Below are 17,892 nucleotides of genomic sequence, written 5' to 3'. Positions count from 1 at the left end.
AATTGTGGCTACAGGATCACCTATGCCTGAATGTGGATATAAGCATCCATGGGAATAACATTTGCGACTGACTGAAATTTGGGGGGCAGTGTGTAACACAAGCAGCAAAGAAAATGCTATTTCCAGTCAAAGCTGGAAAGGCTGAGTTTATATTATTTTCCTTTACAGGATTAGCATTTTCATACTGACATCAAAGGGGGGGGGAGGGACTCAATTTCAGAGGAAAAAACCGCTACCGTTTTCATAAAGTAGCCATGTTCTTCAATTTGAGACTCAGAATGTCTAATGGAGGTTAGCATACGACAGCTGACGGTGCTTATTGGAAGGAAGTAGATGAAAGAGAGCGTGCGCTTTTTGGGCAGCATTTATTTCTTGAAAAAAGGGAGGACAAAATACCATGGATCCTTGACAACCCATCTTGGTGTCTGAAGCCCTCAGTGAACGGAATGTAATCTACCACGTTGTTCCCAAACTGTTGGTGCTTTAGAACCACCCATCTCTTCCTACTAAGTTTCCAGGGAAATGGGAAGGAAGCGTCTACCCCATTGTAATGGTCCATGTATAATGAGCTGCCCCTGCAATCCTGCCTCAGTGACCCACAATGCTTTGCCTTCCCGAGGATTATCCAGGGAGTGTCAAATTAACAGGTAAAACGTCTAGTGCAAAGAGCAACGCCAAAAAAACCTCCACCTCCTTGCACATTTTCGAGTGGACAGAACTGTTTTACCTAAGTCTAAACAGCTGCACATATAACAGTGGCATGGTGTATGGTTTAGCATTTTAGAATAAAACTATTACGCCGCTGTTTTACATGCATCCAATGGAATATAAACGATATAATGATTTTGAAGTACGCATCATCCCTTCTTTAATAATGAACTCTTTAACAGATAGGAACCTTCATACTGCTCCTTTTTACTCTTTGAACTTAATTAGTAGGTCTATTTATCCCAAAGAATTTTATTCTAATGTAATATATTGTTATGCTTCAAAGATACTTCTTGATTATCCATCATACTTCTCTGAAATAAAAATACACATACAAATGGCAATTTAAAAAGGATGTCCTTTGATCAAAACACTCTAAGTGCTAAAAAAATTCTTCTGTATTACAGGGTCATGGCAACTATTATATTACATAGTTTATCAAAAAAACATAAATGTATCACAAACTTTGAAATATAATTATTAAGCATTAAAAACTTAGAAAATGTGCCTCTTAATGGGAGGATAGTGGTTGGTTTTTTTTTTCAATTACTTTTTATTTCATTAAATGGCAAGTTATTTACTATTAGAATAAATAAAATTGGATACAAATTAACAACAAAGAGAAAGTACCGACCACATATTTGCATACAGTTCATTTAAATCTAAAGACTACACGGAAGAAGGAAATAAACTAGAGAAGAGATTGAAGCATAGCAACGATCAAAACACAGGAAATTAATGAAAAAGGATATGGATTTAGAATCTCAAATCATCTTTTTTGCAGAAGTTAATGAAAGTATCTTCTGAATAAGTGTTTGAGAAAATACAAAGCCCTAACTTTCCTGTCATGCATGTTCTTCGTACATCAAGCTACAACATGGATCTGATGGAAGTAAACAGAACTTTCTTCCTCCTCCTCCTTGAAATGTGCCACTGAGCCCTCAGCCTCATTACAGAGGAGGGTGAAATGCAGACACAGTGGGCATCATTAAAGAGCATTTCACAGCTTGTTTCTTCTTTCCAACAGCTCTGGAATACTCTGCTTCTGCTTCGTGTAAGTGGACACACCCCGGGGCGCCGCTGTGAGCATGCTGCCCGGAGAAGACAAGGTGCCCTCAGCCGTGGGGATCTAACTTGCACGCGCTCTTTCCTTTGCTCTCACTACACGTCCCTTGAGGCACAATATATTCTCTGAGGACAGTTGGAGAATGGAAATGGCGGGGTTGTGTCAAAAAAATGGTACAGCTCTTGCTGCCTACCTATATACAACATGTCCCAATTTTTTTAAAAAAAATCCAAGAATGGTCAAAATATCCCATTTCTAGAGCCCTACTTTTCCTTAAAAGGATTATATGTATAGACTAGAGGCCAAGTAGCTCTTCAGGGGTTGTTTAAAAGAGCCCCTCATTTTGTTCAAGCCAAATATTTGGACCTAGGCACTCGTCCTGCACCTGAGAGGCAGTTCCACAGGAGGACTCAGATGGGGAAAGTGAGCCTTCCTTCGGCGAACTGGGGGAAACAGCACAAAAGGGCAGAATCCCGAGTGTCTGCAAAAAGGCATGTTCTCAGCTCAACCTCAGAAAACACACATATGGAAACTGAACATCTAGAAAGCAATTCCTTTGCCACTATCCATGACCACATACCCCAATCTGAACACCATCATTATAGATCATCCACATTACTATTTTTTATATGGAAGAACAATCTGGATTCTTCTGAGACTTCATCCCTTTCTCCCAGGGGCAGACAAAACATTATGTCATTTCATTTTTATGAGAACCCTCTGAATTGGGTTTTATTATACCCATTTTACAGATGAGAAAAGCAAGATCAAACTGGTTAGGTAACCTGTCCAAAGTCACACACAGAGTAAATTGAATAGAAGTATCCGAATTCAAGGCACCGGCTGTTAAAGCCCATTGCTCACACATGCTTCTCATTTCTAAGCTTACTTTTTGTCTTTTTCTTTCTTATGCCCCTCCTAACAAACCAAGTACCCTAACGTCTCATTATGATGATATACAGTATCACCTAGGATTTATTAGCAGATTGCTTGTGGGCCAGAACATACACTGTTTTACCTACATTAGAGCCTTTTAACGCTCACAACACGACAAATGAGGTACGATCAGCTCCATTTTGCAGACGTTAAAAGTGGAACTGATAAGTGGCTTGCAGGAGATCACACTGCTAATGCTAATTGGTAGTGAGCTGGGATTCAAATCTGGGTCTGTTGATGTCAACATGCTCGTAACTATTACGATAAATTGCTCCTACAACAGCAGATACTCTGACAGTACAGGCCTGATCATGAAAGAGGAGGTCACAAACTCTTATGTCTACAAAGGGCAGGGGAAGAAGAGAACTGAGCAAAGCAAGTGTGGCATCATACAGATGATGTGGGGACCAGAGCACTGAGAGCCAGAAGGGCTGTGCCCTTCCTGAAGGGGAGCACTGGCCAGCACCTGCTTCTGGGGGGGGGGGAAGGGTTGCGGAGGCAGAGCTGAGTGGCCAAGCCTTCTGACTGGTCAACAGGGAACAGAGAGTGGATTTTTATATGAAATCTTACAATTTTATTTTTTTTTTTTTCAATATATGAAATTTATTGTCAAATTGGTTTCCATACAACACCCAGTGCTCATCCCAAAAGGTAAATAGCAGTTAAGTTTTTATTTTTTTAAGCTTATTTATTTTGAGAGGGGGGAAGAAAGAAGGAGGAAAGGGGGAGAGAGAGAATCCCATGCAGGCTCTGTGATGTCAAAGCAGAGCCTGAGGAGGGCTCGATCTACTATGAGATCATGACCTGGGCCAAAATCAGGCATCGAACTCTTAATGGACTTAGACACCCAGGTGCCCCTCTTTTATTTTTTTAAGTTTATTTAAGTAGTCTCTACAGCCAGCATGGGGCTTGAACTCACAACCCCTCGATCAAGAGTCACATGCTATTCCGACAGAGCCAGCCAGGTGCCCCAAACCTCTGACTTTTCAAGAGAGTGGGTGATGGGTTATGCCCCACGTTGAGAACTCATTACTCTATTTAAAACACCTCTGAACAGCCAATTCTCTTAGTTAAATAAGAGCACGACATTGCTGACTGCGCTGATCTGGGGACCTTTTGGACTTGTTAGGAAGTCACTAGTTCTCTCCATCCTCCTCAGAACTGTTGCATCTGGTATAACCAGCCCACACAGAAATGGAAGCTCAAGTTGAGATTCGAACCTGAAAGACCTTGGCACCACAAGGAGACACGGAGGCTCGAGAGCTGGTGCCACTGGTGCTGGGTGAAGCCACACCTCCCACGTGGCTGCATCTCGTCCTCGTCCCCGCTCACTACTTGTTCTCTGCCCCGTGTTGGGCTCACTGCAGCCGCACCCAGGACTCGAGTGAACAGCCTTGCTGGATGAGATGCTGTGCTCACGCCCCTCCCCCACACTTCCATCCTCCCTGTCCTGACTCTGAAAGTCAGCCAGGTAAATTTTCTGTTGACGCCTCAGAGCTCCAGAAGCTCCTGATTTAAAGATCTCTGTCTAAATATTCATGCTCGTTGAATACGAACGACACTGGCGGGTGGGGCCGTTGCCACAAGAGTGCAAATTTATCACGCAAAACCTGTTACTTTCATCCCTCTGTAACTACAACTTTTTTCAGTCTGGTAATTTCGCTAACAGACTTCCTTTTACAAATACAATGATACACTTCCTAGGTAAAAATACAATGTCGATCAGAATATTAAATCACATTCTAATTAAATCTATCCCTTTAATCCTAATGCATTAGAAATTCAATCAAGTATTTTCACCTCTTGTGCTATTATGGCCCAAAAGGCAAATACTCTAAACACATCAGCCTGAAACGGAATCTTATTTTCAAGCAATCAATTACTTATATTCGCTGCTGTAGGTGGTGAGCTCACTGTCATTGTGCATCCACTTGAACTCCAAAGGCCAGCTCCCTTCAGCGAGGCAAGTGAGAACAAGGCGGTTGCCTTCCAGGTGAATCTGCGGCAGGCCTGGCTCTGTCTTAAAATACGGCACGACATCATCTGAAATGTTCAAAAAAAAAAAAGAGAGAGAAAGAAAAAAAATTGAATGAAATACACATGAAAATGGCATACATCCAATTAATCAATCACTTATTTAAAGAGACCTAATTTTAACAAGTATAAATGATGGCTATTTGGCCCAATTAAGTAGCCAATCATCCTTGACCTCCTGGAAGCATGTAATACCCTAGATAATATTTCAAAAGGCTGAAAAGCTCAATGATCAGCACCATTTGAAAACGTGACAAATTCATCCAACCTATTTCCATTTATGATTAATACCTCTTTAACAAAGGGGCATAGTGGGTGATCTCTAGTCATGCAAGTCTGGGTTTCAACCAGGCATTATATTTTCAAAGTGACCAAGGGATACCCACTTGGTATCAAAGTGGGCTCTAAAAGAAATGTTTCCATAGAGACTTCAACTGGTTAAAAAAATAAAAGACAAGCAAGATTAACATGCACACATAAATGACAGGAATCACAATCCATCTTTCATCTCACACACACACACACACACACACACACACACACACAACCTGTCTCTTTAGGGACTTCCAGTGGGCGAGTAAACTGGAAACCCCCACGTATTCCGACAGTAAAAGACTACAGAGCAGTGGGAACACAACATCTACTGCCACACACACCCCCACACATGAATCTCAGACATGTGCAGGCCAAGAAGCCAGACATAAAGAAGTTACTACAGCATACACTTCCATCCAAAAGTTCACAGCAGTTCAAAATCAGGCACAACTAATGTGTGGTGTTAGAGTTCAGGACCAATTTACCTCTGCGGGATAGAACAGTGGAGGGGTGTAACAGGGAGGTGTAACGGGCTGGGGGGGGGGGGCGTGTAACAGGGGGGCTCACTTTGTGAAACTTCACAGAAAATTGTTCTATGTAACGTGTGCAATTTTTATACATATGCTTCAATAGTTAAAACATATGTGTGTGCACATGTATGTCACACACACGTGCATATATGAACATGGGAGACTTAGCTTCTAGTTCCAGCCCCATCACTAATTTTCTACATGACCCTGCTCAGGGCACATGGCTTTCTGCTTTTTCAGCAGTAAATTAAGGAGAATTAGATGGCTTGTCATTTTTCTATACAACCCCCCCCCCCCCCCCCGTACCTGCCTCATCGGCTTCCTGTCTCTATTAGGCCCCCTACCCTCTCTACTCACGTATAAACAATCCAGCCATGCTCACTTTTTAACTGTTAACCAGGCTAAGCCCTTTCCATCTCGGGGCCCTTTCTCTGTGCTCTTTCCCAGCCCTACACTGCTCCCCAGTTCTGTGACTGCAGACTCAACCTTCAAGTGGACCCAACTCCTCCCCACCAATGTGTCCCAACAAACCATGACATTTATTTCAGTCAGGATACTTCTCCGACAATGAAATTGAAGTATTAATGGATCACACCCAATGCACAGTAGGCCCTATCTTGATCACATCTGAATTCCCAGCACCTAGAACAATGCCAGGAACAAGGCAGATATTGAATAAGTATCTCGTTAATGAATCAACAGAGTAACAATAACACAGATAAGAGTAACAGCTAGTAGTCACTCAATTTCTCCTATGTGCCAAAAACTGTTCTAAGTATCTTGTAGGTACTACCCGATTTGATTTTCTTAAAAGCCCTATGAAATACCAGATGCCATTATTATATTCATTCTACAGATGGGTAAAAGGGAGACCCAGGGAAACTAAGTAACTTGCTCAAGGCCACCCAGACAGTGAGTGGTAAAATCATTTAAAACCCAGATCATCTGTTCCAGAATCCACCAATTCTGTATATTATCACTCGAAATGCCAAGGGTTTCTCACTGAGGACAGCCTGCCTCTTCTCACGAACCCATGTTTTAACTTCAAATTTTGGGTTACTCTGTGGAATTGCTAAAGTGGAGTATTAAATTACTGTATTTTTAATAAATTAATAAACAGCATATTAACAGTGCTAAGACAGAGACTGTATTTTTACAGTAAGCTGGAGTCCATATAGCCAGTTTCTTTTGTACTTAAAATACAGAATTTAAATATACATTTGACCCTTGAACAACATGGGCAGTAGGTGCACCAACCCCCCCTCAATAGTCAGAAATCCCCACACAACTTCTGACTCCCCCCAGAAGTTAACTACTAATAGCCTACTGCTGACCAGAAGCCTTACTGATAATATCAACAGTTGCTTAACACGTATTATATACTGTTTCTTGTAACGCAGTGAGCTAGAGAAGAGAAGAGGTTAGGAAACTCTCATGAAAAGAAAGTACCTTTACAGTTTGGCACCACAAAGAACCCACAGATAGGCAGGCCCACAGCTCAAACCCATGTTGGTCAAGGGCCAGCTGTGTAGAGGTTGTTTTGCCATTGTGCTGACCACTGCATTCTATGACTGGTGTATCGATAATACAATATCACCAGTCTGTTACTAGTATTCATTCAAATAATTAAATGTTAAATTGTACTTGTCACTGTGGTAAGAACATATAAAAAAGATTTAACCTTTAGCCTACTTAATGAGATGCCATGCAGAAGCTAAGGGCTAAAAGATCAGTAGGAGTCAGACACTTGAGTGATGTCAGGCACAAAGGCCCTGTGGTGGTAGCAAACATGGGAAGTGAACCTGAAAAGTACAAAAGACTGAAAAGCAAGCAGATGTGCAGTTGCAAAGAGAGTGAATGGAAGCAGGGTGAATATGGCCCAGGCCTTACAGGGAGTTGCAGACAAGGTAAACGAACATCATGGTTTCCACATCATTGCGGTGTGATTTTCTTTTTTTTTCTTTTTTTTTTTTTAACGTTTATTTATTTTTGAGACAGAGAGAGACACAGCATGAACGGGGGAGGGGCCGAGAAAGAGGGAGACACAGAATCGGAAGCTGGCTCCAGGCTCTGAGCCATCAGCCCAGAGCCCGACGCGGGGCTCGAACTCGCGGACCGCAAGATCGTGACCTGAGCCGAAGTCGGACGCTTAACCGACTGAGCCACCCAGGCGCCCCGCGGTGTGATTTTCAATGGTGCCACTTCACGTTCAAAAATATCCTTGTGTGCATGATACTCTACATGGAAAACCCGAAAGACTCCACCAAAAGACTCCTAGAATACATGAATTCACCAAAGTTGCAGGATACAAAACCAATTTACAGAAATCAGTTGCATTTTTATATGCCAATAATGAAGCAAAAGAAAGAGAAATCAAGAAAACTGATCCCATTCACAACTGCACCAAGAACTATAAAATACCTAGGAATAAACCTAACCAAAGATATAAAAGATCTGTATGCTCAAAACTATAGAAAGTTTATGAAGGATATTGAAGAAAACAGAAAGAAATGGAAAGCCATTCCATGCTCATGGTTTCCAAGAATAAATATGGTTAAAATGTCAATGCTACCCAAAGTAATCTACACATTCAATGCAATCCCAACCAAAATTGCCCCAGCATTCTTCTCAAAGCTAGAATAAGCAATCCTAAAATTTGTATGGAACCACAAAAGACCCTGAATAGCCAAAGTAATATTGAAGAAGAAGACCAAAGTGGGAGGCATCACAATCCCAGACTTTAACCTCTACTACAAAGCTGTTATCATCAAGACAGTATGGTATTGGCACAAAAACAGACACATAGACCAATGGAATAGAATAAAGAACCCAAAATTGGACCCACAGATGTATGGCCAACTAATCTTTGAGAAAGTAGAAAAAAATATCCAATGGAATAAAGACAGTCTCTTTAGCAAACAGTGCTGAGAAAGCTGGACAGCAATGTGAAGAATGAAACTAGGCCACTGTCTTACACCATACACAAAAATAAAGTCAAAATGGATGAAAGACCTAAATGTGAGGCAGGAAACCATCAAAATCCTAGAGGAGAAAGCAGGCAACAACCTCTTGGACCTCAGTCGCAGAAATTTCCTACTAGACACATCTCCAAAGGCAAGGGAGTTAAAAGCAAAAATGAACTATTGGGACCTCACCAAGATAAAAAAAAACTTCCTTACCGCAAAGGAAACAATCAACCAAACTAAAAGGCAACCAATGGAATGGGAAAAGATATTTGCCAATGACGTATCGGAGAAAGGCCTAGTATCCAAAATCTATAAAGAACTTCCCAAACTCCACACCTGAAAACAAATAATCCAGTGAAGAAATGGGCACAAGAGATAAATAGACACTTTTCCAAAGAAGACATCCAGATGGCCAACAGACACATGAAAAGGTGCTCAACATCACTCCTCATCAGGGAAATACAAATCAAAGCCACACTGAGATACCACCTCACGCTGGTCAGAATGGCTAAAATGAACAAATCAGGAAACTAGATGCTGGGGAGGATGTGCAGAAACGGGAATCCTCTTGCACTGTTGGTGGGAACGCAAACTGGTGCAGCCGCTCTGGAAAACAGTGTGGAGGTTCCTCAAAAAATTACAGATAGAACTACCCTACGACCCAGCAATAGCACTGCTGGGAATTTACCCAAGGGATACTGGTGTGCTGATGCACAGGGGCACGTGTACCCCAATGTTTACAGCAGCACTTTCAACAATAGCCGAATTATGGAAAGAGCCCAAATGTCCATCAACTGACAAATGGATAAAGACAACACGGTTTATATATACAATGGAATACAACTTGGCAATGAGAAAGAATGAAATCATGCCATTTGCAGCAACATGGATGCTGAGTGAAGTAAGTCAGTCAGACAAAGACAGATACCATATCTTTTCACTCATATGTGGATCTTGAGAAACTTAACCAAAGACCGTGGGGGATGGGAAGGGCAAAAAAAGAGTCACAAACTGAGAGTGAGGGAGGCAAACCATAAGAGACTCTTAAATACAGAGAACAAACTGAAGGTAGATGGGGGTGGGGGAGAGGGGAAAGCGGGTGATGGGCACTGAGGAGGGCACCTGTTGGGATGAGCACTGGGTGTTGTATGTAAGTCAATCTGGCGATACAGTATATTAAAAAAATAAACAAAAAATAGAGAAGATATTGCTAGAAAAAAAAAGTCCTTGTGTGAACAGTAAAGTATGTGACCACCCCACCATCGGCCTTGGTCAAAGCACTGCCAGTGTGATGTTGATGATGAGTATGATTAACCATTATTATAAAAAGGGAGCAGACAGCCTTTGAAGGAGCTGTACTGTTAAAAGTTCATCTGGCCGCTCCACAGAGAAGGAATTAAGAGGGGCCAGAGCAGAAGGGGTAGACCAGTTAGGGCCGCTGTGGTGATCCCGGCAAATGCATTCAAAGGAGACGGTGGTTTGGGTCAAGGTAATCGCAGCGGTTGTGGTGGAGACGGACAGAGATGGGCGGCTTTAAAACGGCATCTAGGCGGCAAGAGAAATTCGTGATGGACTGAATACGGGAGTAAGGGCGAGGGAGAAGGAGTCTCAGGTCTCCGACTTGCCTGATTTTGTGTTCCACGCCCCCGCTCCCCGATTCTGTTATCAGTGCCGAGAATGCAGTGAGAATGAGCCCCAGCTGCTGTCCTGTAAGAGGTTAGCGTCTCTGCCTGACGCGGGGACAGAAGCGGCAAAGCGTCAGCCACCGTGACCGAGATTGGTGACTGTGAGACAGGAGAGCGGCCGATCCTCGCCGCTCCAAGGCTGCGGCACGCCGCCTGCTCTGAGCCACGCCGCAAGGGTGTCCTCCGGCTGTGACCACCAGCAGTCAAAGCGTGTCCAGCGTCCCTCTCTGCTACGTACTTCGGCTAACACCGTCCACTGTCATGACCCAAGTGGCCTCATGAAGCTGAACTGCAGTGACTGTGGCTCTGGAGGCTCAGAATGGACCGAGCTCTGGGCTTTAATGCCCTGCCATCTGAGCCCTGCTTAACAATGGAGAAAGAAATGCCACTTCATACGGGTCCTGTGTCCTACAAGAATGAGTCATAAAAAATAAGTCTTTTGAAAGAAAAAAGCTTGAAAACAGACACTCAAGAATTTGAATTCGGTTTTTACAACTGATGGAGCATCATCGATTTAATATATTATAGAACTGTTTTGAATGTAAATGATTCCATAATTCAATTTTTCCTGGAATTCATAGTTTACTAAACATGCCTATACTCCATGCAAATTATTCTGCGTACTCGGGTCTAGCAGGAAAAGAAATCTTCATGAAGAGTAGTTTCACACAGCAGATGAGCAAATATCTCGTGATCCAAATGACCACAGGAGTGTGGTCAGTGAAGACACTAACATTTATGACAGAAAGAAGGGAGGTACATATGCCAGGGCTCTGGGCTCTGTGTGCCTAAATTACCGTCATTACAAGTATTTTAACACAGATGAGCCGGTGTGCAGAATAACAGAGTTATCTCTGAGCCCAGCACTGTTTACCACTGAAATATATGCAGCAGATCATGAAACTAAGAGGGCATGAAGGTAGCAGAGCACAAAAGCTTTAGAAACAGAAAAAGATGCAGAAGGGTTGGTATCAGGTCTGCAAAGACTCTTTAAAAAGCAGGTAATCTTTATACACCTTAAATGGAACAGAGAAAAGTCTGAAGAGATCCATAAACACAAAAATGATTACATTACCTCCTAAATACCATCATCAAACTCTGACCTGGGGAGAAGTCAATGGTCCACCTGATACTCTTTGAGGGGTGAGTGTGTGTGTGTGTGTGCGCGCGCATGCACGCGCACGTGTGTGTTTTCCCAAATAATGACTAACAGTTTTCCCTTTCCTTGAAAAAAATGAACATTAAGTATGCTTCGGTATTCTTACAATGAACACTACAAGACTCTGGAATAAATTACTATGGAAAACTCGGAAATTTCCATTTTCACATACTTTTAAATAGAACATAAGTCATTTATGAACGAGAGTCTCGTCTGCCTGGATAATACAGATTTAAGGTCCATCCAAAGGAGAGAAATGGACATAACTTTCTCTCAAGATAACATCATAATTTTATGATGTAGAAGTCACTTCCCTAAATGGACTTTCAAGGTCTGATTTAATGGAAACAGATTTAACTTTACCTGTTCAATGTGGAGATAATCCTCTGCTCGTCTACAAAGGGGCCACAGCCCCAACCTCCACAGTAGAAATCATCCACTCCTGTGGGAAACTGGCGGATGAGAAGCCCTGAAGAGAACCAGAGACTATGGTCACGGGCCCACCTACCATGAAGAAGGGGAGCTCGCCATAGGTTTTAATCAGCTGCTCCGTAATGGAAAATCATGGCTCTACACTAGAAACGCTGTCGTGGCAGAGTGGACAGGAATCGACTACCACGCGGCGAGAAAGTCCAACTTCAAGGTGCTCGGTGACTCTGCCGACGAGAGGTCAGTCAGCATCATCATAATCGGTTCAGGGCCTCACCTTTTCTCTCCCATTTAAAGAGATGATGAATACAGGAAGTAATAACCAACTTCCACGTGCACCACAGACGAGGCGGGTCCAAGGCGTACGAACCCCACACATTCTGGACAAGCGACGGGGAGTGCTACCTGGCAGTCGTCACCAGCAGTGTCAGTTGGCCGAGGGTCCGGCGGGATTAGGGATCGCAGCGTGAATGGAGCAATCAGCTGGAGCAGGACCTTTTATTACTGAACTCTGCTCTCTCGATAGCGGAAGTTCCCAAGGCAACTAATCTTTTGCTTTGAACCACTAATCTTCCTTTCAAAACTTCTTTTATATCAAATTCAAACATTTTCCTGCCCTAAGCTTATGCATTTACAACTAACAGAAAGTTTTATTTTTCAAATCCCAGTGAGAAACAAAAGCACAGGGCATAATGTATCATTTGTGAACACTTATTCTGAAAAATATGGGTAGAAGATCCTTTTCTGGTAAATATAGTCATTCAAATCCCAGCTGCTGGCAGGTCATTATGTACACCTACTGAAGCCGGGAATTTAATCTCACAGTGTGTTGTACTTTTTCATAATAGTAATATTAATCTTTTTAAAGGCAACAGTTGTGCATTTCAAGTATATTTCTGAGGTAAGATGTGAACATGATCAAATATGTTCTACTAGTTAAATATGCACATATGGAAAGGTTGCCCTTGAATGCTGTGAGATGACCCTAGAAAATAATCTTAGACCAAGTCCTCCATATGCTTTAGAACAAGCTGATTCAAGTTGCACTTTTTTAAAATATTTTTTTTAATGTTTATTTATTTTTCAGAGAGAGACAGAGCACAAGCGGGGGAGGGAAGAGAGGGAGACACAGAATCCGAAGCAGGTTCCAGGCTCTGAGCACAGAGCCCAACGTGGGGACTGAATCCATGAACCATGAGATCATGGCCTGAGCTGAAGTCGGACGCTTAACCAACTGAGCCCCCCAGGGGAAGCTGCACTTCCCGTGACCACCTACACCGACTGAATACCCACCCCCCCCAGGGGAAGCCACACTTCCTGTGACCATGTACACAAGTCGTGTGGTGGTTACAGGTGGAATGGAGAAGGAGGAGGAGGAGGAGGAGGAGGAGGAGGAGGAGAAGGAGGAGAAGCAGGAGGAGAAGCAGGAGGAGGAGGAGGAGGAGGAGGAGGAGGAGGAGGAGAAGCAGGAGGAGGAGGAGGAGGAGAAGCAGGAGGAGGAGGAGAAGCAGGAGGAGGAGGAGAAGCAGGAGGAGGAGGAGGAGGAGGGGGGGGAGAAGAAGGAGGAGGAGGAGGAGAAGAAGGAGGAGGAGGAGGAGAAGGAGGAGGAGGAGAAGGAGGAGGAGGAGAAGGAGGAGGAGGAGAAGGAGGAGGAGGAGAAGGAGGAGGAGGAGAAGGAGGAGGAGGAGAAGGAGGAGGAGGGGAAGGAGGAGGAGGGGAAGGAGGAGGAGGAGGAGGAGGAGGAGGAGGGGAAGGAGGAGGAGGAGGAGGAGGAGGAGGAGGAGGAGGAGGAGGAGGAGAAGGAGGAGGAGGAGGAGAAGGAGGAGGAGAAGGAGGAGGAGGAGAAGGAGGAGGAGGAGGAGAAGGAGAAGAAGGAGAAGGAGGAGAAGGAGGAGGAGAAGGAGGAGGAGAAGGAGGAGGAGGAGGAGGAACAGGCAGCTCTGTCATCACAGCTAACCCTCAGGCTTCATTCTCCACGATTATCAGAAATATCTTTAAGTATTTTCCAGTGATATAGGCTTTCAAATAGAGTAGGAAGGTATCATCATTTTCCATGGGTCTAAACAAATTAGCCAACCTCTCAGTATGTTACTTTATATATTTCTACTACTGCCTGATATAACAGGGGCACCTGGGTGGCTCATTAGGTTAAGCGTCCGACTTCAGCTCAGGTCATGATCTTGCAGTTCGTGGGTTCGAGCCCCGCGTCAGGCTCTGTGCTGACAGCTCAGAGCCTGGAACCTGCTTCAGATTCTGTGTCTCCCTCTCTCTCTGCCCCTCCCCTATTCATGCTCTGTCTCTCTCTGTCTCAAAAATAAACGTTAAAAAAATAAATAAAATAAAATACAATAAATGAGTATCAGAAATTTCAGGGCAAAAGGCAGCTACAGTTGAACAAACATAACATTTATTTTTTTAACGTGATAAAAACCCCCTCTTATGATGGCTACAACACAGCGTGTTTCCACATCTAACCTCTCCAGCACGAGTGACATGGCAGGACCCGAAGTGTCACTGGAAGCCAAGAGGCCACTCTGCACGGCAGCATCTCGGATCCAGAGCCCGAGATCCTGACCACCCTCCCATCCCCACACAGCCACGCACAGAAGAGGCGCAACGGAGGTCCGGATGCTGCTGTCCCGCACTCACAAAGGCCCTTCTCCCCTCCTTCCCGGAGCATCCACTGAGTGCCTCCTGGCTGCTGGGCCCCGGGGATCCAGTGGGTCCCTGCTCCGAGGAGCCTCGGTCCAGGAAGCCAGATGCTGGCCAACCAGTGGTGGGAAGGGGTACCGGTGCGCCAGAAGCCCAGGGAAGGCTGACTCGGGCTTCACCGGGGCTAAGGCACCAAGGGTCACAGAAGCCTAAAGACCCAGGTACATGTCCCAGAGCTGCTTCAGCTACACAGCAGCTTTCCAAGGCATCTGGGGCTGCTTGAAGAACCGGCCCGACCTTGATGACCAATGAGAATTTCCTTAGATGCCCAGACTCCTCCACCCAGGGAAGAAGTGGACGGGTGCAAGCCCGTGTGTGTGTGTGTGTGTGTGTGTGTGTGTGTGTGTGTGTGTGTGTGCGCGCGCACATGCACATGCACGGCCTGTGAAAGGTGAGTGGTGCCGCGGGAGCATCCTGGCAGCCAGGAAAGGCCTGGGGGGCGGGGGAGGGGGTGTGGCAGCGGCAGTGGAGCTTGGTTGGGGACCGCGTTTGGGGAGCCAGGGGCCAGGATGCCTGGGCGGACGGTATGAGTCCTCTCCCAGGGCTCCATCCCACTGTCACCTGGAGGCACCACAATCAGAAGGGAGAAAAGCAGAAGAAAACTCACATTTCATATTCCCAGATCTCACCGTCAAGTCATCATTTTGGACTCCAAAGTGTGAGCAGCAAGTGTGAGATTTTCTGAGTAGAGGCCTGCGTCTGCAGAACCGTCTTGGGATGTGATCTGTGCAGGGGAAATCCCGAGAGGTGGGGGGCCTCAGGTTCCTGTTAAACAGCACTGCCGACAGCTTGATGACACATTCAGTCAGGGGGAATCAAACTCTCTATTTTCTCTGAAATCAATGCGAATGAACAGCATATTTAAGGGAACATGTGGGGCGAACCTCCCCATCGAGTGTTTTCCCCTAAGAAACCACTCACGCTTTCACTGAGATTAATCTTCTGTGAAGCTTGTGGTAGAAACATAAATGGTGGTATTTACGTACTGCTTTGATCCTGCACTGTTCTAATGTATTTCAGCATATAAATTCGTAAGAGGAGGAGGCAGTGGGATAACAACAATTCCCCTACTTCTCCAAACTGAAAGAAGCTTCCAGCTCTCCGATATTTTATTTCAAGGTAGAACTGCACTAAATTGTCATTTCTATGGTTTATAGTGAAAAAGGATGACCAACCAAAATGAGAGAAGAGTTATCAGAAATAACCAACATTTTTCTTGAATATGGTACAATATTTCTTTCTAATATTCTTTCAAATAGTCCTAAAGTACAACTCACATTAAATAGAAGGCTGCGAAGGCCAAGAACAGAAACTCAGAAGTGACCTACCCTGCCCTGCTTCCAGGTTTACGGGGGGTTTATGCCTCACATGTACTGACATAAAAACTGGGACTCAAAAGATACCTCGAATTTTAGAGCAAAGAAATTACGTGGGAAGAGAACTTAAGGATATCTAAACTCAAATAGATAAGGTCTATTGATTTTAGCAAAGTTACAAACTATAAAGTCTTCTCCAGGAGCAGCACGGGTGTGTGGCTGCGGCTTAGCAAGGCCCTGGGGCCAGACAGCCGGGGATCAAAGCTCTGTCCGTAGCTTCTGAGCTTGGGGAACCTCCCACCTCCTATGTGTGGGATTCTCAATCAACAAAGTAACAAAATCAACCTCTTTTATAGCAGCAGTGCTCAAACTTTCTGGTCTCAGGACCCCCTGACAACTTAAAAAGAAATTATTAATAACCCCAAAATTCTTATTTGAGTTATATCTCTCTGTATTTATCATATAGGAAAACAGTAACATCAAAGTTATCGCATGTTACAAGACAGCTATGAAAAATTAATTTTCTCAAATAAAAAGTACTATTGAAAAGAATGACATTGTTTTCCTTTTTTTTTTTTTCAAATTTCTTCAATGTCTGGCTTAATAAAAGATGACTTTTGCATTTACTCTCTTGCAATTATGTTGTTTCCATTGAAGGACATGAACAAAGTCCAGCCTCCCACAGACATGTAGCAAGTGGCATATACAACAGTTCCAATTTCTAATTTTTACTTCACAGTTCAGTTTTTATTTTTAGCAACGCAATCCTGTCCATTGTTTTTCTTCATGCAACATTTTCATCATATTCAAGAAAATGTACCAATTACCCAAGTATGAATTACCACGGTTTGTCTCTTAGTCACAATTTCAAGTAAAAAGGGGGGACCATGAAAAAAGCAGTTCACAACACAAGCAATCCCACAAGGACGTGGCCTCAAGGCAACAGTCATATTTCAGTACAGAAAAGCGTTTTATGCAATTCCCATTTTTGGGGATACTGAATATTAAAAGGATGTGTGTTAGACTCAAAATTCAGTAAAACTAATGACTTTTACTACTCCATCAAGAAGATTCTTAAGAGAACTAGATTTTCTTTTTTTAACCGCACGTGTGTGATGGGGAAGAACGCCACGTCAACCACGAAACTTGGGTGCCACCACCATGATACACCTGCTCAAGGTATGGGAATTTCCTCACGATGGCTTCTGTATTATCAGCAAACACAAACAAAAGTCTCCATGTTATTATAAAATGTGTTTGACTTCTTGGACGCCCTTGAAAGGGTTTCAGTCCCAAAAACCAGAGGTTCTTGGACAACAGTGGGAACTGCCACCCTAGAGAGTTCCCACAAAGATGAAATTAGCCAATGTGTGCTTAGCACAGTCCCTGGTACAGAAACACAATTTTTGTGTTAGCTTTTATTAAAACATACTGTCAAAGAATGAAATTGCATGTTCCGACGGAATTCTGAAACTTGAACTTCATTCAAAGTACATCTACTCCTGGCGTTCAAAATAACACAGATAAACCAGGTTATACTCTTAAAAGTCAATAACTATTAAGCTAAAGAAGCTGTTTCAATTTACAGAAAAACAGGTGTTCACATTTTCAATTATTGCAGAATTCCAACAAAACCTAAATATTGATCTGATTATTTATTCTTTCATTCAACAAATATTTATTAAAGGCCTACCAGGACTTCCATGAGATGGGAATACAGACGTGAATTTTTAAAAAAAACTGAAATCACATCTTCACGGAGCTTACATTCTAGTTCACGGAGATAAACAAAAAAACAAATGAGGAAAATACATAGTACAGTTTGTGCTGCTACAGCTCCTATTTCTCTTACATAAATTACGTCGTAAGTGGTTGATAAATAAGGGAATGATATCAGTATAACATGAAAGTTTTGTATTTATTTATGCATGATTTTTTTCCCCAGGATATTAATGCTACAGTGTGATCACCATCTTTAGCATTTAGTGAAGAATAACACTTGGAACTACAAGGAAACAATTATCAACAACAACAAC

The 17,892-nt window shown here is 43.4% G+C and overlaps 1 protein-coding gene across 3 annotated transcripts in view; it reads right to left on the bottom strand.

Moving 5' to 3' along the window:
* Positions 1 to 17,892, bottom strand: part of SDK1 (sidekick cell adhesion molecule 1) — an 881,306-nt gene that overhangs the window by 519,105 nt on the left and 344,309 nt on the right. For all 3 annotated transcript variants that reach the window (XM_058711917.1, XM_058711919.1, XM_058711920.1), the window contains exon 2: positions 4,594 to 4,753. In XM_058711917.1, the coding sequence (XP_058567900.1) occupies positions 4,594 to 4,753 (160 nt within the window). The remainder of the gene's footprint in view (positions 1 to 4,593; positions 4,754 to 17,892) is intronic.

Source organism: Neofelis nebulosa, chromosome 18 (genome assembly GCF_028018385.1).
Source record: "Neofelis nebulosa isolate mNeoNeb1 chromosome 18, mNeoNeb1.pri, whole genome shotgun sequence".
Classification (NCBI taxonomy): Eukaryota; Metazoa; Chordata; class Mammalia; order Carnivora; family Felidae; genus Neofelis; species Neofelis nebulosa.
The sequence above is the reverse complement of the archived record's forward strand: the minus strand, read 5'-3'. Positions and strand labels throughout refer to the sequence as shown.